This window comes from Micromys minutus (assembly GCF_963924665.1).
Source record: "Micromys minutus genome assembly, chromosome: 1".
Classification (NCBI taxonomy): domain Eukaryota; kingdom Metazoa; phylum Chordata; class Mammalia; order Rodentia; family Muridae; genus Micromys; species Micromys minutus.
In genome coordinates this window covers 76,006,629-76,033,560 of record NC_137969.1, presented here as the reverse complement: position 1 = coordinate 76,033,560, position 26,932 = coordinate 76,006,629, and the positions used below count along the sequence as shown (strand labels likewise).

The 26,932-nt window shown below is 39.0% G+C and overlaps 1 protein-coding gene across 3 annotated transcripts; it reads right to left on the bottom strand.

Moving 5' to 3' along the window:
* Window positions 1-2,652: 2,652 nt before the first annotated feature.
* On the bottom strand, window positions 2,653-24,774 carry TIPRL (TOR signaling pathway regulator). 3 transcript variants are annotated; one of them, XM_080927190.1, is made up of 7 exons: window positions 24,577-24,774; window positions 20,275-20,454; window positions 19,575-19,674; window positions 14,620-14,751; window positions 6,929-7,024; window positions 4,784-4,846; window positions 2,653-3,639 (listed from the first exon to the last, which is right to left on the bottom strand). In XM_080927190.1, exons 1-7 carry the CDS (start codon window positions 24,678-24,680, stop codon window positions 3,499-3,501), a joined length of 816 nt encoding a protein of 271 aa, XP_080783316.1. In that variant the 5' UTR covers window positions 24,681-24,774; the 3' UTR covers window positions 2,653-3,498. The 3 variants fall into 3 exon arrangements, 2 of the variants coding, with proteins under 2 accessions (XP_080783316.1, XP_080783317.1); XR_013975297.1 differs by lacking the exon at window positions 2,653-3,639 and adding an exon at window positions 11,078-11,132 and having other exon boundaries at window positions 4,825-4,846; XM_080927191.1 differs by lacking the exon at window positions 14,620-14,751.
* Window positions 24,775-26,932: the final 2,158 nt, after the last annotated feature.

The following is a 26,932-nucleotide window of genomic DNA, read 5'->3' as shown; positions in this document are numbered from 1 at the left end:
AAGATGGAAGATGATGAACCATCTCCATCCAGCTCTGAGTAGCCTTAAGTAGATATGACTATTTCTAAGGATTTTTATAGGTCAATTTATCTTATCTAGGTGGGCAGTGTATATCTTTATCAACTGGTTGTAAGCTTGTGTGGAGGGATTGTGGATTGAGATCTGTTTGATAAGTTATTGATTGTGGAGTCATGTTTTTACTGGGTGGTAAAGAACAGTGTGAAGGCAACATGCTGTGGTGGTCATAGACCGCCCAGGACAAAAGCAGCCAGGGCTGGCAGTGTGAACAGCCAGGAAGTAAACCAAGGAAGGGGAGACTTGCAGATCGTGTGATAGCATCCGGATGCCCAACTCTGAACTGGAGCAGCTTCTGTGGAGTGAGACTGTGGTGCTGATAACAACAGAACCTTTTAATATTTACAACAGGTACAGCCTCTCTCTTGCAGTCAAGCATGTGTGCATGTACGTGTGTTGTGTAGGTAGTGAGAATTTCAAAGAGTAGAATTTCAATCTCATTCTGGATTCCCAACCCAGCTATAGGATAGAATGTACCCAGCCTCCCTCCCCTCCTTTGGTGAAGCAACTTGAATGTAGACATGTCTCAGAAGACCCTGACAAGACTAAGCCCCATTACACCACAGCAGGGATCTACCCATTCATCCCCTTTTCCCTCTCAGTCTGCTGTCCTTCACCTTTCACATGGCCAACCTCCTCATGCTCTTCTGAGTCTTTTGGATACCCAAGCCAAAGGCTGAGATGGGATATGGTCTGGGACTCAGTGCCCATGCCACAGCCATCAAGCCCTGTTGAATTAAGACTGACACAGCCTTACAACTAACTCATGTGGATCCAAACACCTCTCACCAGTTTTCCTCAAAAAGGTATCACAGTAGGCTGATTTTCCATGAGTACCATCTAACCTCCTAAGCTGTAAGGCAAAACAGCCTCAAGTTTAACTTATGTGCATTCCATAGGAAAGATCAGCAAACATATAGAAGGAAGCTACATTAGGCATGTTAGAAAAGAAACTAGGCAGAGTGAAAATGTCTTCTATCCATGATGGGGATCCTGAACACACCACTGCTATGGCTGCCTGCGCAAGATGAGGCCAGTCGACAGTCCAGCATGGAGGTAGGAGAGTGTCACAAGCCCCTACCCCTGGCTGAGGAGTTGCTGAGAACTGAAGGCTGCTAGGAGGCGAGTCAGCTCTAAGAATGTGGCCCTGTGGGCTGGAGAGATGGCTCAGTGGTTAAGAGCACTGACTGCTCTTCCAGAGGTCCTGAGTTCAATTCCAAGCAACCACATGGTGGCTCACAACCATCTGTAATAGTCTCAGATGCCCTCTTCTGGTCTGTCTGGAAACAGCTACAGTGTGTTCATATAAAATAAATAAATAAAATCTTTTTTAAAAAAGGAGTTGTCAAAGAATTCCAAACAAATGAAAAAGAGTTCAGTAAGGAAGAGGAAACCAGAGTATCTCTAGTTTCTAAAACAAGCATTACAAGAAACATGTTGTGTATCCAGAATACATTCACAATTTGAGAAACAAATTGCAGAAAGCTCCAACTTGCCTCCTTATGTAAGTGATTGCTCCCATTGAGTAGCTTTTCTCATCATTAATCATTAATCATCAAAATAATTACTAGGTATTCCCATAGCTATGACTGTTCCCATAAACCCCAGCTAACAGCATATTTTTGTTTCTGCCGTGCTGGGAATTGAACCTGTGCCCTTAAGCACACTCATACTCAACCACAGAGCAGTATCTCCAACCTTTGGTTTTCTTCAGAAAGAGTCTCACCATGTAGTTCAGACCAGAAGCTGGAATTACATGGTCCCCACCAGTCTATGTGTTTTAAAGTAATGCTTATCCTCTTCAAGGGCCCCCAGATGCCTACTCCATGAAGAGATATAGATCCACACTGTTATTCCTTTAACATAGACTTGTTTCCTTCTTACCTAGTAGACCCCAGACTCACTTTGGAGAAAGTTTCCTGTTGACCTTGGCTAGCCTGTTGTAGGCAGGAGTTGAATGTGGTTTGCAGGGTGTGGCTTTCTCGACGCTCCCACCTCATTCAGCATTAACCCACATAGATCTACCTTAAGTCAAAGGTCCCAAGTGAAGGAGAGCGCCATGCCCACCCTGCCATGCGGCAGTCCTCCAGTATTCTACTCCTGGACTATGGTTCATGCTGCATTTAAATCCTTCAAAGAGGGCAGGGTATTATACCTGTACCCAGTTACTTCCTGCTTGCCTGGACTCCTTCCTGGGACGTGCTGTGCTCTGCTCAGCTCTTTTCCAGGTATAGACCTTTGGTTTTAAGAGATATAACCTTAACTGAGCAAGTAAGTCCCACATCAGACAACACAGTACTCAGAACCAAATGGGAGACTATGTACAAGTATCCATGTTTTCTGACCATTTAAAGTGCACTCAGAAGTATTAGGAGTAGAGGGAGAAGCGAGTCAAGCACTCAGAGGCAAACTAGAGGATTGTGTTCATAACTACCTACCAGTTTCCATTTGTAATCTCCATGGGAAATGTGTCCGCAATATTGAACAGGTTCAAAACATAATGAATGAGAAAGATACATCCTAACCCAATCTTCAATTAAGCTCTAAGAAAAGTTGAAATAAATAGCAAACTATGGATACATAATTCCTTATTATTTATTCTCCTCTTACAAAAGACACTTGGACAAATAAATATAAAATGGCATATGTCATATTTAGAAATGGCCAAGGACACACCTTGGTACTCCTCACAGGAATACACTAATACAATCTTCAGAAGCACACTCCTCCTCCCCACCTCAGGCCTCTTTAATTAAAAAAAAAAAAAAGTCAATTATTTCATTTTAATTTTCCACAATTTTTAACAATGAATTATCAAAATAAGTAATCTAACTACTTAGAGACAAAGACATTTAAATGAAAAGATTAAAAAAACACGTGTGTACAAACACACACAATATGATGTTGCCCAGAAATTCCAACTAATGAATAATACAAGATTAATTTTGTAGGTGACATGTCACAACTCTCCAGAAGTGCGAATAAACACCAGAAAGCCCACAGCCAAGAGCCAGAGTAGCACATCAGCATGCAGTCAGAATCCTGGGAAGGTCACACGGCATCGGGGCTCAGTGATGGCGTCTGCAGGTCAGCCTCTTCACAGTAGAAGACAATTCTTCAGGATGGATGCAGATTATGTCCCGCTCATGAGACACATACACATCACTGCTGAGGTCACAATTTGTGATGAGTTAAGAATCCAAATTAAGCTCCAGAGCATGTATCTCTCTGGAGCAGAAACTTAAAAGCAGACAGTATAATTAGGAGTTGAGTGGAACCTGCCTGCAACAATCTTTTATTTTCCTTTAAGGCTACAGAAAATCTGCACAAAAGCAAGAAAATTAATTCTCATAATAAAAATACCCCTATAAATTGCCAAGGTATCCAGTCAGGTTCCACATGGAGAGTATGCTATATCACATTTTATTCTGAGGGTGTACTTTGTGAGTCCATGGGGTTAGGATCAATTCTTTCTGGAAATACTAGCTTCTCACAAACTGCTTCCTTAATTGGTAAATATTGTGATATTTCATTAGGTTCCGTGAAGAGGGAAGGTGGAACATGCTAGAAAAAACATAAAATCTTATTAGTATATTCTCAGTTATGGCTCAATTTCTGAAATCTTCTAGTATAAGCATTCACAAACCATGCTAATTTCAAAATTGTGAACATCACATCCATGTAAGAAGTATCATTAAGTGCTCCCCAAATAACAGGTATTTCCCATTCAACAGCTTTGTTGATCTTCAAGAAACTCCAACAGGCCCAGCCTGCAGAGCCCAGGATGAACACTGCTGCCTTGGTAGGGTGGAAGGACATAGTTGCCTCGTCCGAAACAGGGCATGAGGCCTGTTTGTATAATGATGTTCATATTTTCACATTCCTCCTTTAAAGAATGTCCTCCCGGATAACATTATAGACTCCATGAGTCCAGGAGACAAAGGTGTAGCTAATGACTCAGCAAAATGGTAAATGCTGGGACCTTCAGGACAGCCTATAAGGCTGTAAAAGAATTCTGAAAGTATGAGTTCAAGAATATATAATCTCTCAAATATGTAAAATATAAGGCTGCAGTATGATTTATATGAATGAGGGCTTCACAAATCTAAAGGAACAAAAGCAGCCATGCTGTGAGGCAACTAGTCAGAAAGATACTAAGGACAGAGACAGAGATTTAGGAGATCCCATCAGTGAAGTTTTTTGTTTGCTTACAAAGGCAGACAGATTCTTGAGTTCCAAGTCAGACAGGGACAGAGGGAATTAAGGCCCAGACCCTTATATACAGACAGTAATATTAAAAAAAAAAAAAAAAGTGCGCATGAGGTCTGGGTCAAGGTGTGCTGATTCATAAGATAATCAAAAGGGAACCTGGAGTAATGACTGAATTAATATGTAAATTAAAAACTGAGCTTTTGGAGGCCAATAGAAAAGCTACCCAGAGATTTTTTAGAACTGCAAAAGAAAGCTGCCTAGAGCACAACATAGGCTGTCAACTTGTGCCCTCAGTTTGACTCCCGCTGTTTTGTTGTGACGTTCTCAAACACCCCTTCTCTCAGAACCCCTCTCCAAGCAGAGGCTGGTCCTCGGCAATCATTTTCTGATGCAAATTTAGACAAATTTAGACAAATGGGTGGGATTAGTGAGATAACAGACTTAAAATAAATTATTAAAATTCAATATATAAAACACTTAAAATTTAAGTATTTACCATTAAATTAGCAATTTTGCTCTCTCTGGATGTGTATTCTCGTAACATGTAGGTCTTGTCAGCCTATATTTAAAAACAAAAAAAATTACAATACATTTATATATATATATATATATATATATATATATATATATATATATATATTTTTACAAAATCCTCCTTATAAAACAGACTAAAATCAACAAGCAAACAAAACAAATCACCCTTTTGTACAGTTTTCCCATATAAGACTGTTTCTCTATGTAGCCCTAACTGTCCTTGAACGTACTCTGTAGACCAGGCTAGCCTCAAACTCAGCCATTTAAGACTTTTAAAGTTAAGTTTTAAAAAGTGCATTTTGCAAAGCATGGTGGTAAACACCTTTAATCCAAGCACACTAGAAAAACAGAGGCAGGCAGATTTCTATGAACAGCACAGTAAGTTCTAAGATAGCCAGAGATATATTTAAAAAAAAAAAAGAAAGAAAAAGAAATGAAGGAAGGAAGGAAGGAAGGAAGGAAGGAAGGAAGGAAGGAAGGAAGGAAGGGAAAAGAGGAGAAAGAAAGGCAGGCAGAATGAAAAATGCAATTTATCACAATTTGCTTTCTGGATAAACACTTTTCAGTTTAAAAAACTACAAAATTGTATTTCTTTAAGGTTTCAGTCTTTTATATCAATAAGAAACAAGAAAAAATTAATGTTCATCATAGTCAATAATGTAAAAGTATAAATAAGAAAAATAAGTTATCAATCATCGCTAGTTCTGATAACACAGCCTTACCCATTTCAAACCCTCTACATCAAATCTTAAATAAGTTCACACTTCACTTTAAAAATTCAACACTAAGATAATCACCTTTCTGAATTAGCTCAATTTTATCCTTTACCATCAATGTTGATGGATGTCTATTTTTATGCTATTACTATATGGATATAAACAAATCAATCAAATTGATTAAGTTCCTTCATGTTATAGGAACAATATTGCTGTGAATGTTCAAGTATATACAACTCTGATCAACTACATAATAAATATTTATAAATTACTGCATTATATAACCTTTTAAGATAAGTTCATTAAAAATATAATTTAGTATAAATAGCATTTGTGAGATTCAGATGAGAGAAAAGTAAAAGGCTAGCAGATGTGGTAAGGAGTGCCTCGAGTCTCAGCAGAGGACGATGGTTCTCTGAGACCAGCCTGATCCACAGACTGAGTTCTAGAACAGCCCATGGCTATATAACAAAGAGAAGAGGAAAAGAGGAGGAGAGGGAGAGGGGGAGGATAATCACAGTCACCATGTTGTTTCAAGAGGGAAAACAAATGTCTAAATAAGGGACTCGGTGGGAGGAGGCAGGGGGATGTCAATCTAACCCCAATCCAACAGGTTCGAATCCAACTCTGCCTCTTATGGGTACCTTAAGTGAGCTATGTCACGTTTTAGTCACCACAGCATGAGCTATTATGACCATAATTAACAGTTCTGGTATCTCCTCTAATTCTTCATTCCTAAGTATTCAGAAGAGACAGGGTGCTCTAAAGATACTAGAAAAAATCTTACAACTCGATTTAAACTCATTCCCTCTTTAACACTTAAGACGAAGACCTGCATGTTATCAGTTACTTTAAACAGAAGACAGTTTTCCACCCTTAAAATTACCACCAAGTAATCATGTGATACAAAGTTCAGAAGCAGTTTAAGTTGAATTTCTTTTTGTGTTGTTTGTTTTCTGTCTTTAGAGACAGGTTTCTCTGTGTAGCCTTGTCTGTCCTAGAACTGGCTCTGTAAACAAGGCTGGCCTCAAACTCAGTGATCCACCTGCTTTTGCCTCCCAAGTGCTGGAGTTTAAAGGTATATGCTACCACCTAACATCAGGACTTTATACAGAAGCCAAGGGACAGTTTGCCTTAAACACAAACTAAATGTATACAAGATTTTGGTCAAAGCATTCATACCAGGAAGTGCTTTTAATAAAAAAAAAAAAAAAAAAAAAAAGACACAGTGTTTGCCAACAATGTGTAGTCAGTAAATGTAAAAATTCAAATGTATGGGTTAACGGATGACCACAGGACAAGAGACATCATCTAATCTCAAGTTCTTAGGTGACACTGAAACATAACAGGCTCAGTATCAATCAGAACGCTCATCACACGAGCACCAGTACCTCATGGTAAAGCCTTGTGTCATTCATTCTGATGAGTACCCCATCAATTCTCAGGAAAAACCGCAATAGCAGAAAAAAGCTGGAAGGCATTACTCTCTGGGGGGAAAAGAACAGTATATTAATGTTAATGACAATTCACACTTTATTTCTTTACTAAAAGAAAAAAAGAGAGAAGCATTAAAAAAAAAAAAAAAACAAATTCACAATGATTCTCCCTGGTCTATGCCTATGTCCTAAAAGCCCACTATAGATGAAAATACCTGTCTAAGATGTTTTGAACGCATCAGACCTATTCAACATCACAGCTCAGCAATGCAATGCAGGGATGCAGGATATCAGGCATTTCTAGTTGCACAGCTGACCAGCTCTAGTTCATTGAGAATTGTTAGTATCATTGCACACATTGATAAGACCAACAATCCAAAATCTGAATGTGAAATGTGTGTTCAATCTGTATCCCAGAGAAAAGAACCTTTTACTTGGACAAAAGGGAGGAAATGTAGATTGCTGTCTGCACAGAGGTGAGGGCAGGTGAAAGATAAGGCTAGAGCCTGGGATTGGGTAGTGGAAAAGGAAGTCAGAGTTTTAGAGATGGGTACAAAGAGAAACAGAGAGACAGAGAGGGAGATAGAGACAATGAGACAAGATGGAACCTATAGGAGAGGAAGATGAACCAGATCCAATGGCTTGAAATAGCCACAGGTAGCTATGGACAGCATCAAAGAGCAATAAAGTAATGTGGGACAATTTGTCCAATCTAGGTGGGAAACTTGTATCAATATCAATTGAGCTTTGAGTTCTTTGTGTAGGCATTTTGTGGGTTGAGGATTTACTATTATAAATCTGACTGATAAATTACAAGCCTCTCAGGCTTTCTTTCTACGAGGCTCCGGGTTTGGAGCAAGTAGTGACAAACTAGCCGCAGGAGACGGATGACTGTGGATGTCAGCTGTTCAGCAGCAAGTAAACCTTGAGGATAGCCATGGGGGCAGGGAGACCACCGTAGCCAGAGAGTAAACCAGTGATAGTGTAAACTTGGCCCACAGAGTGGCACTATTAGGTGTGGCCCTGTTGGTGTAGGCATGACACTGTGGCTGTGGGCTTTATACCCTTGTCCTAGGCTGTCTAGAAGTCAGTATTCTGCTAGCAGCCTTCAGATAAAGATATAGAACTCTCAGCTCCTCCTGCACCATGCCTGCCTGGATGCTGCCAATGTCCCTGCCTTGATGATAATGGACTGAACCTGGAAGCCTGTAAGCCAGCCCCAATGAAATGTTGTCCTTTTAAGAGTTGCCTTGGCCATGGTGTGTGTTTACAGCAGTAAAACCCTAACTAAGATACCAACATATAGTTAAGAATGAATGCTTGGGCTGAAGAGACGGCTCAGTGGTTAAGAGCACTGACTGCTTTTCCAGAGGTCCTAAATTCAATTCCTAGCAACTACATGGTGCCTCACAACCATCTGTAATGGGATCTGATGCCCTCTTCTGGTGTGTCTGAAGACAGCAACAGTGTACTCACATACATAAAATAAGTAATTATTTTTTAAAATATGAATGCTCATCACTTTGAAACCACCATAAAGCCAAAATAACCATAAGTTAAAGCATTCCAAGTCAGGGACCACTTAGATTTGAGGTTCTTCACCCTAGTTCTAACTGGCCTCAAAGCCTTTAGCAGGTTATTTAACATGGTTTTAGTTTCCTAAGATAAAGGAAGGTTGATTTGTGAGGAAAGCAGATACAAACAGGTATTGGATCCCAGGCTCACCAGCTTAGCGTATTTGTCTAAGTTCTAGACCAGCAAAAGTCTCAAAAAGAGAAGGTGGATGGTATCTGAGGAACACTCAAGGTTGACTTCTGATCTCCACATGTACATTTAAACATATGCATAAAGCTATGTACTCTGAATCAAAAGCACAGAATAAAGCAGATACTTCTTTAGGCTGAGGAACTGGTTCAAGCAGTGGAGAGCTCTGTGCAAGCATTAGGGTCTAAATTTGCTCCCTAGCACCCACGCAAAAGCCAGGCATGGCAACATGTGCCTATAACCCTGCTCTGAGGAGGCAGCGACAGGATCAGCAAATTCCAGACTCAGTGGATTTTGAGGCCCTTTCTCAAAAAAATCAAGTAGAAATACAACAGAAAACATAAGATACAGATCTCTGGCCTCTGAACACTCATGACATGTGTACATATACATATAAATACATACATACATATATGATTTAAGACATACCCAAGTATTATAAATACAATGTTTCTTTTTAAGAAAATACTGATTCCATGTATCAATTAAATAACCACTTGTTGGAACGTATGTTCACTCACTTTACATGAAATAAGATCATCCAATGTATGCTCCAGTTTGGCGCAACCAATTAGGCTCTTCTGCATGCTGGGCTATCAAATACCTCATCTGGCATTTATATAGGTTAAAATAAACCTACTAAAAATTACACGACAATCTTATAAATACAAATGTCATCCAAAAGCAAGGAAAAAAATTTATTTAGAGCTTATTTGCCATTTTGGAAAGTTACATCACCAAGATCGACACTGTTCATGTAGCTAAGTGTAACTACACTAAGCTTGTAGCTGTCAGACTGCGCTCTTAGCTCTCACATACATAGTTATTCAGTACACAGATCTAAGTGGCTAACTATCTCTTATCTTCAGTATAGTCAAGTTATCCAATTACATATTAAAATATAGCCTATGCCTATTATCTTAATTTTTCTTTTATAATTAATGTATTATCCTACATGACTAGAAAAAAAAGGTGAGCTATGACATCTATGTGTTTCATTTAAGAGGTGTAATGTCTATGAATCGTAACAGCTTGTCTTAAAATACCTTATTTAAAAAGAAAAAGAAACAATGACCTCAGAACAAGTTACTGACTGACTACTCCAGCTTGCCACCACCTGTAAAGAGAGAGGGCATGAAATGGTCTGGGACAGCCTGTCTCTCTGCATGATTTAATAATTCTATGGGACATTTCTAACAAAAACTATGTCTGCACAGACATCAAATTCTCTGTCCCAGAGATAAAAGGATGTTCCTATTCAATATACTCAGAATCTAGGAAAGCACTGGAACAGAAGATGGACCACATTCACCCAACTACCCATAATGGTTAGACATTACACCACTAACCAATAGTCATCACCGAGGTACCAGTACTCAGAATTTGGAAAAAATGCTTTTGATGAAAACATACCGAAGAGCTGAGAAAGGCAGCGAGTCCCTTCACCATACTAAGAATGAAACCGATGAAGATGGATGGGCCATGGTACGACATTAAGTCCCAAGACGATGGAGTCAAACTTGTGGCTTACATAGGTTTGACCACATTTAAGGATTACTATACTTGTGCTTCAACCAGTCTAAATTGTATTCTTTAATGTCTCACCACAACACAAAAAGCATGAACTTGTATTAATCAGATATAATAGACTGATCATACAGTATATTCACAGGAGGCTGGAAAACCATGCCATTTTCTGGAACGTAAGGTGTTGAATTATTTCATCAATCATTTGTTTAAAAATAACTAAAAAATAAAAATGCGAACCCTTTAGGTGTAAACACCTTATCTTGGTTTAAAAAAAGAAAGAAAAAAGAAAAAGAAAAAGTTGAAAACTAAATAACATTTAGAACAAAAGTAGATTTTTAGATATTTTATTAGACAAGTTCTATGAGCTGTACAGGACACAGTAATCTATTATGGCTATAAAACCCTACCCTAAACACAGCAATGCAACAAGCACTTGCCTACCATGTGCACGGTTCTGAGTCTGACCCCCAGCAGACCCCTTCCCACATATCCATGCAAATGTGCTGATAAGAAAAGTAATTTAGAAAAAATATCTAATAAGCTATATGTAATGCTACTCACATAAAATTATTAAAACCCAATACCCACATAGGCAAGCCCCAAACTGCCCTTAATTTTTTTCCTTAAGGAATTTCTCTACATGGGAATTTTGATTTTGTTACAAAAGCAAAGCTTCTCTAGATCTGGAACTTAAAATTTAAGGTGGGAAAGAAATTTCATAAGTAAAAATATCAAGAAAATAAAATGTTATATTATTATATAAATGGCTTCTATTATTTCAGGAGCATTTTTAGAATGTTTTATAATTACCTTATAAACCAAGAAATAAGCCAGGCTTGGTGGCACACACCTTTAATCTCAGCACCTAAGAGGCAAAGGTAAGCAGATCTCTGAGAGTTTGAGGCTAGCCTGTCTCATAAAAACAAAAACAAAAGGAAACAAAGGAATAAATATAATGGGCACAATCCAGCAAGTCTACAACAAAAATCTTCAGTGGCATTCCAGACAAAGCTAAAACAGTAAGAATACAACATTACTATTATTCCAAATAATTCTAAGAACTTTTTAAAAGTAAAGCAATATAAAAAAGGTAAAAAAACAAAACAAAATGAAACAACCTTAGATGTGACTAAGAAGAAAACACTATTTGCACCAAACTCCTGGCAATTGAGAGGATGTAAGACAGTCTTTCCAAGGTCTTATTAAACTAAAAGTAAGGGCTGGAGAGAGCCGTTAAAAGCACTGACTGCACTTCCAGAGGTCCTTTGTTCAAATCCAAACAACCACATTGTGGCTCACAGCCATCTATAATGAGATCTGGTGCCCTCTTCTGGTGTGTCTGAAGAAAGCGACAGTTTACCCATATATATATATAAAATAAATAAGTAAAATCTTAAAAAACAAACAAACAAAAAACCTAAAAGCAATTAAAAAAGTGTGTTTTACACCAGGAAAAGTTCTAAGGCAGCTGTTTTCAACCTGTGGGGTCATGACCCCCTGGGGAAAGAGGGGTTGAACAACCCAATCATGGGGTCACACATCAGAAAGCCTATATATCAGATATTTACATCATGATTCATAACAGTAGCAAAATCAGTTATGAAATAACAACAAAGTAACTTTATGACTGGGGTCACTACAACATGAGGAACTGTGTTAAAGGGTCAGCATCAGGAAGGTGAGAAGTAGTGTACTAAGGGAAAGAGGGGCTTCAGAGGAAGGCACCTAGTAAAGGTTGTAAAAATGACTGCCACAGGTCATTCATTACCAGCAGGACTCAACATTATACCCTCAATCACTTATCAATGAATGACTCGTGCCCACTATCACTACATCAGAACACTTACCAATATGTAGCTGAAGTTTATTCACCTGACCAACTAGACCCACTCTCACAAATTTCTATCTACTTTCTCAATAAAGTACAACACTGCCCGTGTAACAAGTTTTAAAACAAACGACAACAAACAAACAAACCCTCCCATCCCCGCTGGAGGAGCTGTGGTAGTGACAGCTACCGAGGAGCTGTGCAGCACTCATGACTGTTCTAGAAATGAGGCTGCTGCTAGTTGCTTGGTTAAAACCTGGTGGACAGTCACATGCCCACAGCATATGGGCAGAACTATCTGGACTCAGTGGTTTATTAATAATAAAAAAGAGGACATAATGTTGTAAAGGTGTATGAGGGCATTAGGAGGCTTAGAGGGAGATACTGGTGGATGGATATGACCAATACAAATGTATGTAACTTTCAAAGAATACAAAACATTCTTTTTAAATGAAAATGTCCTTTGCCTTGAAATGTTAAGACAAATTTCTAATGTGCTTAGAGAATCATGGTAAAATCCATATTCTGAACCCACCAGAACAGAGGTGGACATAGCCAAACCCAACACTCTGCCTCACTACCACGATCAAGGTCTATCTGTCTTCCTGTCAAAGGCTAATCCTAGAGGATTTTGAGCAAGCACAAAGTTGGGTAAATCAATTACTGTCTCTTGTCCTCCATTTCCAAGATGGGAGTAAACATAGCATTGTCCTCAGCTGAGACACTGCAGGCAAGTGCATAGCATGAGGTCTGTCTCCCACATAGCCAAGTTTTAAGGTCTGCCTCATCTACTCATTCTCAGAAATCCATCAGGGTTCTCCGTCTCCTCCCTCTATAAGCCACAAGCTCCTATGAGCACCTATATTGCACACTAAAGTCGTCCCCACAGTTACACACACACCTGTCAACGTCATAATCTCTATTAGCCATTTTTCTTTCTCCTGGGAATCCTTCTCAAGTATAGTCTCCAACCACATTGTCTATCTCTACATCCTTCATGTACTCTAAGCATTTATCCAGCTGTTCTTGGCAACGTGAGGAGCGAGAGCCTAACTAACAGCAGTAAGCAAATGTCTGTGCAGAGCGTGCTGCTCTCCTCCATGCACTCCTCTCTGAAAACAGTCCACTCCCTCAGCTTTCTACCACCGCTCCCGGACGTCCGCTTACCTACCTTCGGTCACAACCTGTAGCGTTTATCTTACTTAGAATGGATGTGCTGCAGTGCTAGGAAGAAGTCAGTCTAGAAAGAGCCCTAGTCTAATAAAAATCCATCTAGGTACTCTTAAAAATGGAATCCTGTGCAGATGGCTCTGGTTTAAACCCTTGGCTGTTCTATCAGAGAACCTGGGTTCAATTCCCAGCATGCAGATGGCAGTACAAAACACCTGTAACTCCAGTTCAGAGGATCTGACACCTTCTGACCTCCACAGGCACCAATCACATATCTTCATACATTTACATACAGGCAAAACTAACCAACCCAAACCAAAACCCACATATAAAGTAAAAATCTGTAAATCTTTAAAAAAAGTTTTTTACATGAAAAGGGAACTAGGATGGCTATACAAAGGAGGAGGCATTTTAATTAGAACTTATTGGCTGAAGCATTATTAAAGTTTTACTTCTAGTTTTTCTGACAAGAATTAGAAACACTAGTATAATCTAGTAGTAAAAAATTAGGTGTAACTGCTACAGGTCTATTCATCATTTTTCTTTTTTAGATTTTTCAAGGCAAGGTTTCTCTGTGATGACCTGGCCATCCTGGAAGTCACTCTATAGACCAGGCTGGCCTCAAACTCAGAGATCTATCTGCCTCTCCCTCCCAAGTGTTGGGATTAAAGCTGAGTACCAGTACCACTTGGTTCTATCTATCATTTCTATAAATATGTTTCACCAATAGCATATGAACAGAAGTAGTCTTTCCTCTACTAATAGAAAACAATATAAAAAAATGATAATTTATACTTGTATATTTATGGTTTTATTTTCCACTTTTATGCTAAAAATTAATCTGGTAATTTTATGATAAACTAAAATCCTAACACATGGGTCATTATTCTGGAGAGATGGTTCAGCTGGTAGAGCACCTGTCACTTCTGCAGAGAACCCAGGAACAATTCCCAGCACCCACATGGTGGCTCACAACCACCTCTGACTCCAGTTCCAGGAGACACAATGTCCTCTTCTGACCCCCAAAGGCACCAGACACTCATGTGGTGCATGAAAGCAAAATATTCACAAACATAAACTAAATAGATGAAGCAAATACATCCAACATCCTACTTGCCGATTCTACAAATATCACTTTTAATTAAACAAATGAGATTAAGTCACAGTTTTCATTCAGTCAAGTTAAATAATAAGCAAATAACTGGCAAAGTAGCTAGGCAAGTATATTTTAATGGTTATTCACTTGGAACGACCTTTACATGGCATCATGCTAGCCACTGTGGTAAAATGGAGGGTGGTGTAGTAAAATGGAGGGTGGTGTGATAAAATGGAGGGTGTTAATTTGAGCACTCACAATTTTCACACTCAGGCTGGAAACGCCATGATCATGTAATTCATCTTCAAACAGGAGAACTTCTTCAAAAAATTTAATCTGTTCTCTGGCTTTCAATTTTTCTGTATCTATATGATCTGTTGTAGGTACAACCTGAAATACACAATTTTAAATGAAGACTTTTAATGTAAGTAGCTAGAGCTGCAAGAAAGTTTTTATAATTTTTTTGCATAGCATCGGCATACAGTTCTAAATTTGGATGTAGACACTGAAAATTGGACTTTGCCTCCACTCTGAAAGTCTGAAAAACACTATAAATAACTGATATTTTGATACTGGTATCAAAACAGAGTCTAAATACACCATCTCAAAATAAAATTAAGCATTCTGTAGTGAAAGTAAGAAAATTATCAACTGAAAATCTGCGGAAGTTAAAACAGCTTCTGTAAAAGGTAAGTATAGTCTGGTGCTATTTAAAAGTACTCGGACACATTCATTTGGAACTAGAAAAATACCTTTTCCATTAAAATGACATGCATCTTAGGAGCTGGAAAATAAAGTGCCTAGAGCAAAAGTGTGATACCCTGTGTTTAATCCCCACAACCCACATAAAAAAGCCAGGCTTGGTGGTTCCTGCATGTATGCCCCATACTGGGGAGACTGGTTACATGTTAATATAATTAACCCTTCTCAACTATATATACTTAAAATTGTTAAGCTGATAAATTTTAGAGCAAAGATATTAAGTCAGACTGCATGAGCAACTATTCTAATGTGCTTTAAAAAACACACATGGACACCAAGCATATTTTATTAAAAAGATTCAGTGCAGCTAAAAGAAGTGGCCTTCCATGGCTACTGTCCTACAGAATCATTTCTTTAAGCAAGAAGAAAACAGCCATATATAGATACATCACTATGGGACAGGCATAGTATTAGGAATTTAATTGTCTTCATTAATCATACTCTCACATCATCTTAAGATTAGCTCATAAACACAAAGCTGGACATGAATCTAGTCAGGTTAAGGTTACCACAACTTTGTGAGTGATTTTTCTTATGCCATACTACAGCCCAAAGAATAAAAGTTAAACAACCAAAAAGGAGACAACAATAAAATACACGCCCACTTTCACACCAATTACTTCCAGAACTAAAGAGCAAGGTTCAAAAAGCAAGGGACAGGCTCTCTGTTCTAATGTCACATGTCCCAACACTTAGACTCTCTAAGAAAATATACTTTACTAACATATACCTTCTAAATATACAGAGCTTTCGAAGGGTGTTCTAAGGATTTCTTTTATGTGTAGGCATGTTTTGCCTGAATGTATGTAAATACACCAAGTGTATGTGGTGCCCTTGGAGGCCAGAAGAAGACAAACAAGCACTAGGAACTATGGTTGTAAGAAGATGCCATGTACGTGATAATGCTAACCCTGGTCCTCTATGAGAACCAGTGCTATTAACCACTGATCCATCTCTCCAGCCACTGATGAATGTTATGAGGATTTCAGGATTTAAAATCTCAACTAGTATTATATGTACAAATTAAAAACAAAAAACAAAACAAAACAAAACAAAAAAAAAAAAAAAAAACAAAAGGCTGGGTGGTGGTGGTGAACACTTTTAATCCTAGTACTTAGAAGGCAGGGGTAGCAGATCTTTGTGAATTTGAGACCAGTCTGCGCTAGAGTACGATCCAGGGCAGCTAGGGTTACAGAGAGAAACTCTATCTTGAAAACACAAAACAAAAAAACAAAAAACAAAAGAGATATCTCAGTGGTTGTGAGCACTGGCTGCTGCTCTTCCAGAGGTTCTGAGTTCAATTCCCAGCAACTACATGGTGGCTCACAACCATCTGTAATGTGATCTGATGCCCTCTTTTGGCATGCAGGTATAATGCAGATAGAGCACTCACATGTAAAACAAATTAATAAACCTTAAAAACATAAAAAAATAAAACAGAAAACCCTTCATAAATCCCTATGAAAGTCATCTATAAATAACAAATATTCAAAACCATAAATTAAGGGTAGTGTGTTATCCCAAATCATCTACAAAATAAAGATACCAGTACCTACCCTGCAGGATTATTTTGAGCACTAAAGAACAAAATTCTAATTATTTGCTTGGAAAAACATTCCATTTAAAAAAAGATACATTTTTTAGATGTATTTATTTAAAGTTATTTATTATGAGTGTTCAACCTACACATATGTATGTACATTCACCATATGCATTCCTGGTGCCTACACATGCCAGAAGAAAACATTAGGTCCCTTGGAACTAAAATTAGATGGTTTCGAGCCACCATGTGGGTGCTGAGGAATGAACCTGGGTCCTCTACAAGAACAATCAGTAAGTACTCTTAACTGCTGAGCCACTTCTCCAGTCTCAGCCATCCCATCTACAACAAAAACTAACATGTATCAATTTTAGATAATAAAGCATCTTCTTTCAGTCCTGGTATTTCAATAAACAGAGTGACTTGGTATTTGAGAGCCTTTGTTGAGGTCTTTGTTGTATAACAGACAGCACAGTAAATACTTTACACATGGGATCTGGTTTTGTCCATTTATAAAAATAGTTTGCAAGATCAAACTGTGGAGAGATGACTCAAAGGACAAAGCCTAAAAATGAATCCTTAAAACCTACATACAGCTAGACACAATAGTGCATGTCTGTAACACTGTGCTCCTGGGGGTGGAGTCAAGAGAATCCCTAGAAGATAGACACAGAGCATACTATGCACATAAGCAAAATCCAGAAACCTCATCTCAAGCAAGCTAGAAGACAAGAACCTACACACACACACACACACACACACACACACACACACACACACACACCATGAGAGAGACAGAGAGACAGAAGGGGGGGGAGGGAGATCAAGCACAAATTGTTTTGCCAACCTGGCATATGATGCTGATTTGAACCGAAGTCTGACAACGCCTGAGCACATTACTAGAGTGGTCATCACACTGACATTTTTTTAGCAACACCTGAGAATTACATTATAGGTCAAAGTGTCCCTAAGAATACCAAACACACAATTCTATCTCCTACTACAGCTTTCCATGTCTACTGCCTGGTTCCTGTTCCTGATGCTACTTACAGCTAATGCAGCTTCTTCCACGTGAATCCATAAAGTAATCATCACTATTGCATGAGGTTTTTAAAAAAAATCTATTTTTCTCTTCGTGGCAACAAAACATCAATGACCTAAGCTCCCTGCAATGTTCTTTTATCAGAAGAGACAATATTCTGCAGTTCTTTAGAGAATAAAAAAAAAAATCACCTCCCCTCTCACTGGAGGATGCCAATGGCTTCTAGAATTACTAATGCATACAGCAAAGCTTCACCATAAGTCTGATGAAATGAGCAAATGAATAAGTGAGTGAACATGTATTTTCTGAAAATTTGTGTTTCTGTACTGGAAGCAAACAGAAAAGTTTGGAGAGGGAGAAACTAGTAAGAATTAGTTTCTATCTGCTGAGGCTAAAACATTGTGCACAGGCAAGGATTTCATACATGACCTCACATGTATGAAACTTTAGCTGCCAATAAATTTTACTTAAAAATTTTTTTTTTATTTGCTGGGTGGTGGTGGCTCACGCCTTTAATCCTAGCACTCAGGAGGCAGAGGCAGGTGGCACCTAGTCTGAGCAAGTTCCAGGACAGGCAGGATTACACAGAGAAACTTTGTCTTGGGAAAAAAATTTTTTAATCTGTGTGTAATGTGGATGTGTGTGGGTTCTATGCGCCACAGCTTGTGTGTAGAGTTCAGAGGACAACTTGAAGGTGCTGGTTCTCTTGCCACCAAGCAAAGGTCATTGGCTGCATGTGCCTTTACTCACTGAGCTATCTCACCAGCCCTAAATAACGTTTAAGGAAAATAGTTTAAACTAAAACAATCTCATTCCTGATTGAGACACAATTGATTGATCTAAGCCACATTTGTTTCACCTCAGTCTTCCTAGAAAACCTTAAAATGCAGCTGATATAGAGTGAGCAGTTCCACTCTAAGAGATTATACAGATACAACTCGACACTAACCTAACACTGTGGCATGGAGTCACTAGGATTTGCCTGATCTTCATAGAAAAACGAGCCAGGTGTGGTAGCACATGCCTTTGATCCCAGTACCAGGGAAGCAGAGGCAGGCAAATCTTTGTGAGTTCAAGGCCAGCCTGATAAATAGAATAGAACCATCCAAGGCTACATGAGAACGTGTCTCAAAAACTAAAATTACAAAAGAAAAAAGAAACTCATCCAAAGTCACACCAAATTTAAAAATCAATATAAGAATATATAAGATATAACTTTTCTGTTCAACTGTTTCTTCATATATAAAACTAAGCTTCTAGCTAGCAGTTTCTATCTAAGTCACCTAATAATGCATTACTAAGGACAGATGCTTCTTGGCTTTTATACTGTTACCACCAAGGCAAAGTGAGCGCTCACCAACCTTAAAGAATATTGTTTAAAAATGTAATTAAATTAAGAAAGCAAGAAAGCAAGAAAGGAAGGAAGGAAGGAAGGAAGGAAGAAAGGAAGGAAGGAAGGAAGGAAGGAAGGAAGGAAGGAAGAAAGAAAAAAAGAAAGAAAGAAAGAAAGAAAGAAAAAAAAAAAAAAAAAAGAATCCTGTTCTCAGCCAGGAACCTGCATGTCTATACTTCCAGACACTGAGGAGGCCAAAGTAAGAGGAGATGATACTCAGCCCAAAAGTTCAACACCAGCCTCATAAGACTCCATCTCAAAAAGAGAAAACAGAAAACTGGTTATATCTTGTAACCAGTTTTAATTAATTACTATTTACTACTACAACAACAACAACAATAATAATAATTAAGAACCTCCCTCACATTGCGCTCTAAAGCCTGCCACAGCAAGAAGCAGGATGAAAGGAGTCACAACTAAGATGTAGTGTCACCCAAGAAAACTAATGATTTATAAAAGCAAAGGTGCAGATTTACCTTTAACTTAAGAGATTCTCCAAGCAGCGTTCCTTTATAATCTGTTGTATAGGTCCAGTCATATGGCTTAATAACTTCTTTGGAGTGTTCACCCTCTGTCCTTAAATACCAAAACAAAAAGAATGATGAAATTTAGAATATACATCATCAGTGTTCATATGCACACCAAATTACACATTGTGTATGTAAAACAAAATACCCTACTAACACACATAAAACATCCTACTAAATACTACTGTCATTTACTAGCATAAAACCTTTCTTACTGTTTTCTGAACATTTATTGATATTTAACTTGTCATGTGCTGACCTGACTCAAGGCTTACACTTCCTTCTGTCCTTCAAAGCACATAGTAGATATATAATAGGGACAAAGTAAATATTGCTAATTTCACTACCAAAAGACATTTTTCTTGGTTTTAATACCCCACAAATCTGAAAATGACAAGGAATGCTTTCCTTTAAAAACAGAAACTTTAAAGTACAATGTACTGATTGGACTAAAAGACACCTACAAAGCTCAGCTCAAGTATATTTTAACTTAATGAATATTTCAAGCAGTGGTAAAATTAACCTTTGTTTCATGGCTCAGAAAAATGAGTTTTAGAATAATACAGTTGTAAAGTTTAATTATAATAAAGCACACATAGCCTTACTGAATACTTTTTTATGTTGAGCTTGTAACTGCCCAGATTCTCACCTACTTTCCTGCCACTCTTCAGCACAAGCTACTTTGAGCATGCCCTGGTAGTTGTTCACACATCTCAGTGCATCTGTGGCATTGAACTCTATTCCAAAGCCAGAGCCATGCTGGATCCTTAGAACGTTGTCTCCAAACATCATTTCAGGGAGGGATGGCATATGCAGCTCACCAGCTAGCCTACAGAGAAGCAAAGGTCAGAAGAGTCCTTACGTTTCATCCCAACCTGATTGTGACTTACCAGAATGAGTTGAGACGTCCATGACTTAACAACCATGACAATAAAGAATATATAAGATGCTTTTATCAATTACTTGTTCACCATCAAATCTCTGCAGTGCTAAACTTGATAAACTTGATACATGGGGAAAAACCAAAGGGAAAGAACTGGATAGTGACCATTGTTTTAAGATAATTAAGACCAATCCAAATTTCACTACTTGTAAAATGTGATCCTCAAAACCATTCTGTGTGCTAAGAAAAGTTCACAGAGTTCAAGTTTACACCGGGCCTTTGTCCAACATGCTAAACCATAGCCTTTTAACATGCCTCAGATGGGTAGCTTCACTTAGTGTTAGAGTTCCTAATTAAAATACACTAGGATTTATCCAGTGTCTCCATCTGGGTAGGGAGATTGTTGACAAAGATAAATTTCTTCCTTTTGGGAATTCAGCAGATAAACTGTTACATTCACATAAGTACAGATATATCCATAGGGCTGCTTTAAAATTATCTAATTTAAATTGTTGACTTTTCTGTGTCTTTAAGCAAAAAACATAAATCAGATATTGCTATTTCTTGGCAGTGATCTTCACGTGTAAGAACATAATGGGCTGTGCAGAGTTAAACTGAGTGTGTAGAACTTCAGTAGCTCCAGAATGAAGGCTCTATCCCTGAGTTATTCATATCCTTTCTCAACTGATTTCTAATCTACTACAGGCTAGAAAAATAAACAAATATACTTAAAACTGTATTATAATAATAGATGAAAATAACAATTTGATTGCTAGGGAATAGGCATATCATGAACTTCTTTCTTCCTCCTGCAGTTATAATCATAAAGTGCAACAATTTAAATTTGCTCTGAGTAAAATTCTAAGCGGTGCTAAATAAAATATGTAAGTGCTTTATGACAGCACACAAGGCTTTCTTTCCTTTTTCCTTGTTAAAACTTCTAGACTCTTCAACAACTAAATAGTTACAATTACTACGTAAGGTAAAATAATACCAAAAGACTATATTCTTCCAAGGAGGGATATAGCACACGCCTGTAATCTCAGTTCTTTGAGTTCAAGGCCAGCCTGGTTTACACATGAAACCCATTACATAACAATATATGCTAATAAACCTTTAAAGGTTAGTTTTACTTAAAGCCAAGAAAAGATATATTAACTATAGTCTTTTCAATTATTTCAAATGTATTTCCTATTGAACACAGCAAAAATGGTCTTTGTGCATATATTAAAATCAGTAATTTAAAAAACCTGTATGATCAAATAAAATAAGTTAGGTTTAAGAGGGAAGAAATACAGGTCTTTATGGGAATCATCTCTCTCATTTCTGGGTCATCAAAGGCCCATAACAGTTTAAAAGTAATGGAGTTTAAATATCACCTAGGAGATGACCTAATGTACTACACTCCCAGGTTCTGCTGAACTTTGTGCTTTTACATGACTGTATCAATAATAACATTAAGGAAAAATAACAAAGAGCCTGTCACATGGAAGGAAGAAGACCAACTCTTCTGGCAGAAATTTCAACTTCTTAGAAATTTCAAAGCTAGTGATAAAAAGCAAGCCTAGCGAAGGAGTAGAAACTAACACTTGCTGGCAGGGTCCTCCTTCCACCCCGAGGCCACTGGCTTACTAGACTCTAGGACACCTACATTCCTCCCTGGGGCTACAATAAAGCAAAACATTCAAAGAATTTAATCAGATTTATACTTTCTGACTCATATTATAAACTGTAAGATATCTATACTAAATAACCCCAAATACAGGGAGGTTAGATCATCCACACAAACACTTATAACTTCTGTTATAATAGTGAAAAGGGAACACTCTTGAGTGTCCAGTTAAAAATAAATGGTTATATGCTTTTGTTTGTTCTCTGTGTAACCCTGGCTCTCCTCCAACTCACAGATCTGCCTGTCTCCGGAGTGCTGGGATAAAGGTATGAGCCCCCACAACTTACCTGCTTATTTTCAGACATAGGACAAAATCAATAAATGGTTATACAGCCAGGCATGGTGATCAAGCCCTTAATCCCACCACTCAGGGAGGCAGAAGCAGGCCGGTCAAGTTCAAGGGAAGCCTACTATACATAGTGAGTTCCAGGGCACCAGGACTACGTAGAAAGACTGTCTCAATGACCAATAAATTAGCAGGTGTGGTGGCTCATACCTTTAAAAGTCCTAGCCCTTAGGAGGCAAAGGCAAGCAGATTTCTATGAGTTGATAGCAACCTGATCTACATAATTCCAGGACAGCCAGGGCTATGTAGAGATCTTGTTTCAAACAAACAAACAAAAAACAATAAATCGTTATATAAATTTGTAACCATATGATGAAATATTATAAAATCATTATTTAGAGAAAAGATGGAAAACTAGGATGTATATTAAGACAAAAACTGGGTACATACGCTATCTGTTGGTAACTGAGGCTTCTAAGCTGCCTATTTTTCATATTTTTAAGATGGCTAATAACAGTGAAATGACACATTTTCACCATAAATTTAGGTAAAATCTATTCTTAACCTTTAAGGAACGGAAAATATTAAATGCCTAAAAGATTAAATATAATGAAAGATTGATATCCACAAAATGAGTCTGTAAAATACAAGTTTTAACTACTTTCCTGAATTAGGCCAAATATAATAAAGATAGCTCTATGGATTTTACCAGTTTATCTGGAAAAATTTAGTATTCATGCACAGTACCCCAGTTATATAAGTAAGAGTCACTGTTATCAAGGTGGTTGCTTCAAATGCTCTGTCTTTCAGTTCTATCATTGCTAATATGTTTGTTATAAGAAATCAGGTGTCTGGGCCTTGTTTAAGATTCGATTCGAGGTATCCAGCCCACTCTTCTGCCCCCCCAACCAGGCCCACGTGCAATACAGCAAAACATGCATACGCATATAATAAAAACAATCTTATTAAAAACACTCTGAAATTATAACATTGGAAACAACTTGTGTTTTAAAAAGAATTCTTTTACATATGCAATTTTTTTTTAAAAAAGGCCCTTTTTCTTTCTATGCATCAACTGGCCACCAAACCTAAGCACTTCATCTTGGCTTCTATCACCTCTTTTCTGTTTACTGGCCTTCTCTCCAGCATTCTGTCCTTCAATTCATTTTCTACAACACCTCCAAGAATCCTTCAGACTCAACCATGATGCTGGTAGATACTGAGTAAAAACTACACCAGGTGGCTATTATATAAAATCCAAACTTCTTAGCAAGACAGAGAACTCTCCAATGACATGGGAGGCAACACTCTTCCAGGACGCCCCCAAAACTTTGTCAAGATACAGTTTAGGCCTCCCCAAACACCTCAGAGCTCACTCTGGATGCTGGCTTTATCCTGCCACCCAGTCTCCAGACTTGATCAATGTTCTGCCCAGATATACTGACCCTCACACACATCTATATAAATCTGTATACATCCTCATCTTAAACAGCCACACAATATAACGGTCTCACAGGAAACTATTAATTCTTTGGGGCTTTTATCTTTCATCTTCCCTATCTCAAGTGCTTATCACAGCACCTGGCTTAATAAAAGGAAAAAAGAAAAACCTGAAATCTCTCCGGATATGTATCTTCATCCTAAATAGTCACACAGTAATTACAGTAATGTAACGGTCTCACGAACTATGAGTCTGTGGTACTCAGTGGTTCATGTTCAGAACCTCAAAAGCCCACCACAGAACTAGACAAGCTAAAAGCTAAACGTAAATACCATTTTCTGTCATTGCCCGCAAGGAAACAGGTCATCCGCGCCCAGAAAGGTGGCGCGGGCTAAGGTAAGAAAAAGAGGAACGGTGAGGGGTGAAGTCCACCACAACAGTCGCGCTCAGTTCAACTATGCGAAGCGACAGTCCCAGCAAGCAGTGGTCGCAAGCAGGGGACAGAACCATTTATTGAAGTTGTCAATCAACAGTCGGTCAGAGAGACCGAGCTTGCGGCCCCGAGAACCGCGTGAAGCTGCACCGAGCCCATCCGACCCCTAGCCCGGACACTGACCCGACCCGGTCCGGCCCGGTTCTGCCCGGCCCAGTCCCGTCCCACAGCCTCACTTTTCCACATCCGCAGACTTCATGATGTGGGTCTTGGACGCCGTCAGCTTCCAAGGCCCGAAGGAGAAGTCCTGGTGGCTGCTCTGAAAGCCGTGGATCATCATGGCAGAAGCGGGGCCGCAGGGCTACTCGGAGCAAGCGCCTGCGGCAGCGGTCACAGTATGGCCCTCCCTGCAGCGCGGCTCCTGGGCGCGTCCGTTACCATCTCGGCCCCGCCCCCTGCCGCCGCTCCGTGGGCCCGCGCTTCCGCCGTCTCTTCCGCCCCTCCTGCTTTTACTTCCGGGACCAGCCAGTAGTTCAGGGTGACTCACGTCTTACGTGAGGACGCTGAGGGGCGGACTTAAGCGCGCTGCCCTGAATTCTTCGGCTGACGTCACCTGAGAGCAGGCGTGGGAATTCGTCTTTCTGTATCCAGAGCCCCGTGCTTCTCTGCCTTACCCGCTCCTCACAGACCACTCCAAGCAGTGTCATGGTGAAGCGGACAGGCCCAGCGTCCTTAGCGGTTTTAGGAGGGCCGCAGCGGCCTTTGAGCCAATGACAGTGGCTCCACCTCGCATCTCAGTGGAAGAGCAGCATCTTACCATGCCAGCCGCTGAGGCCCTGTGTTCGATTCTTAGTACCGCGAAAGGAACGGCAAATTATCCTTAACGTTATTTTAAGACTTTTCTACGTGCGCATCGGTAGAAAACAACGCTGAAAGCCTGTTGCTCGCAGTGCAACTGTATGCATCTTTGGGCGAAACACAACTATTTTAGGCTTCAGCTGTCTCAAAATAAGACGGCTTAATGTTAGAGCATCTCAAAACTGTTCACCATCTTAATTCCAGCAACCCCTTCTTATTTCCACCCATCATTCACTCTGTTTCATCAACTCTAGAACCTCTAAGCAGCGTTGCTCCATGATTTCTGAATCCGTTCCTGCCTTGGCTTTCTGAAGGTGTTAAGCCAAATAACCCTTTTCCTCCTCGGGTATTTTCTGTTTGTGTTTCTGTTCCAGGAAGCCATCACCGATTTCCCCTGCCCGAGGTCTTCGGTTCATTCATTCCGTTGGCATTCTGTCCTTGCATTCTATATAATTACTCATTTACATTGCCTGTGGAAAGTAGGGCATCTCCATTCCGGCATCCTTACTATTTGAAGTCTTTCTTTGAAATTTTTTGCATTAAGACAAAAAAAAATGTATAGGATCTCTGTGATTTTCGAGAGCAACCTAGTCTACACAGTAAATTCCAGGACTACTTGTTCACTGTTTCAATAAACAAATGTGCTTCTAGTTCTTTCAGCATAGGTCACAGCTGAGTTTGGTTTCAATCACCCTACCTAACAACAATAACAAAATGTCTGCTGTTCACACTCACAATGAATGGAAAATTTTTCCTAACTATAACATATCAATCCAAGTTCTATGACTCTAAAATTACATTCCTCCATCTTTGAACCTACAGTGCTGTATTTTATTTCCATACTTGTTTTTCTGGAATTGTACCAGTGAAAATTAGCAAAATAATATGATTCTTTTGCAGTTAACAAGTTACCTACTTATATTTGGAGATAAACAACATTTACAAGCAATGGGAAGTACTACCCAGATGTCCTGACAAATCTTAATTGTCAGCTTGACTGGTATTGAGATGCCTAAAAGATAAGTAAAACATTTGCTTTTGGGCATTTGTGTGCATGTGCGGGTATGTGAGAATGTGTGTGTTTCCAAAGGCAAGTTATCATGGAAAAAACACCCACCCTGAACAAGGGCAGCACTATTCAATAAGCTGTTGGTCTATATGGAATTTGAAAAGGTGGGAGAAAGAAGTCTATTAGTACAGGTACTCCATCGCCTTGCTTTCTTTCTGCCTTGAACAAATCACTTCTGCACTAGGCCTACAATGAATCCAGCTGCCTGTGGTGTGAAACTGTGAGCCAAGGTAATTCTTTCCTCTTTTAAATTGTTTCTCTTGGGAATATGTCACAGTGATAGAAAAATCCAAGTACCACAGATCTGAGGAAAACTAGTGTGATATCCTCTTGCAGACTGGATGTCCCAGTGAAGGCATCCCAAAGTCTCTAGTCTGATGTGTCAGAACCAACCTTCTAAGACAAACAAGAGTGGGAGATTCAAGATCAGAGTATTTGGTCTTCCAAAATCTTCCCCCAACTCTAAAATTTTCTCTCTTGGTCTAATAAATGCCACACATCCATATAAGAGTTCACAATAAAGTAAAATGAACCCACAGGAAATCAGAAATGTCTCAGAAATGACATCTAATTTTATACTCTGAGATATATGTGTGTGTGTGTGTGTGTGTGTGTGTGTGTGTGTGTGTGTGTGTGTATAGAGAGGGAGAATGATAAAAACTTCA

What these genes read in the sequence shown, in the direction of transcription:
- TIPRL (XM_080927190.1), bottom strand. Translation starts at nt 24,680, where the DNA reads ATGATGATCCACGGCTTTCAGAGCAGCCACCAGGACTTCTCCTTCGGG. An exon ending in AAGTCTGCGGATGTGGAAAA is followed by an intron (nt 20,455 to 24,576) that starts GTGAGGCTGTGG and finishes GCTTCTCTGTAG; the next exon opens with GCTAGCTGGTGAGCTGCATA. An exon ending in ACACAAGGCTTTACCATGAG is followed by an intron (nt 4,847 to 6,928) that starts GTACTGGTGCTC and finishes TTTTAAATATAG; the next exon opens with GCTGACAAGACCTACATGTT.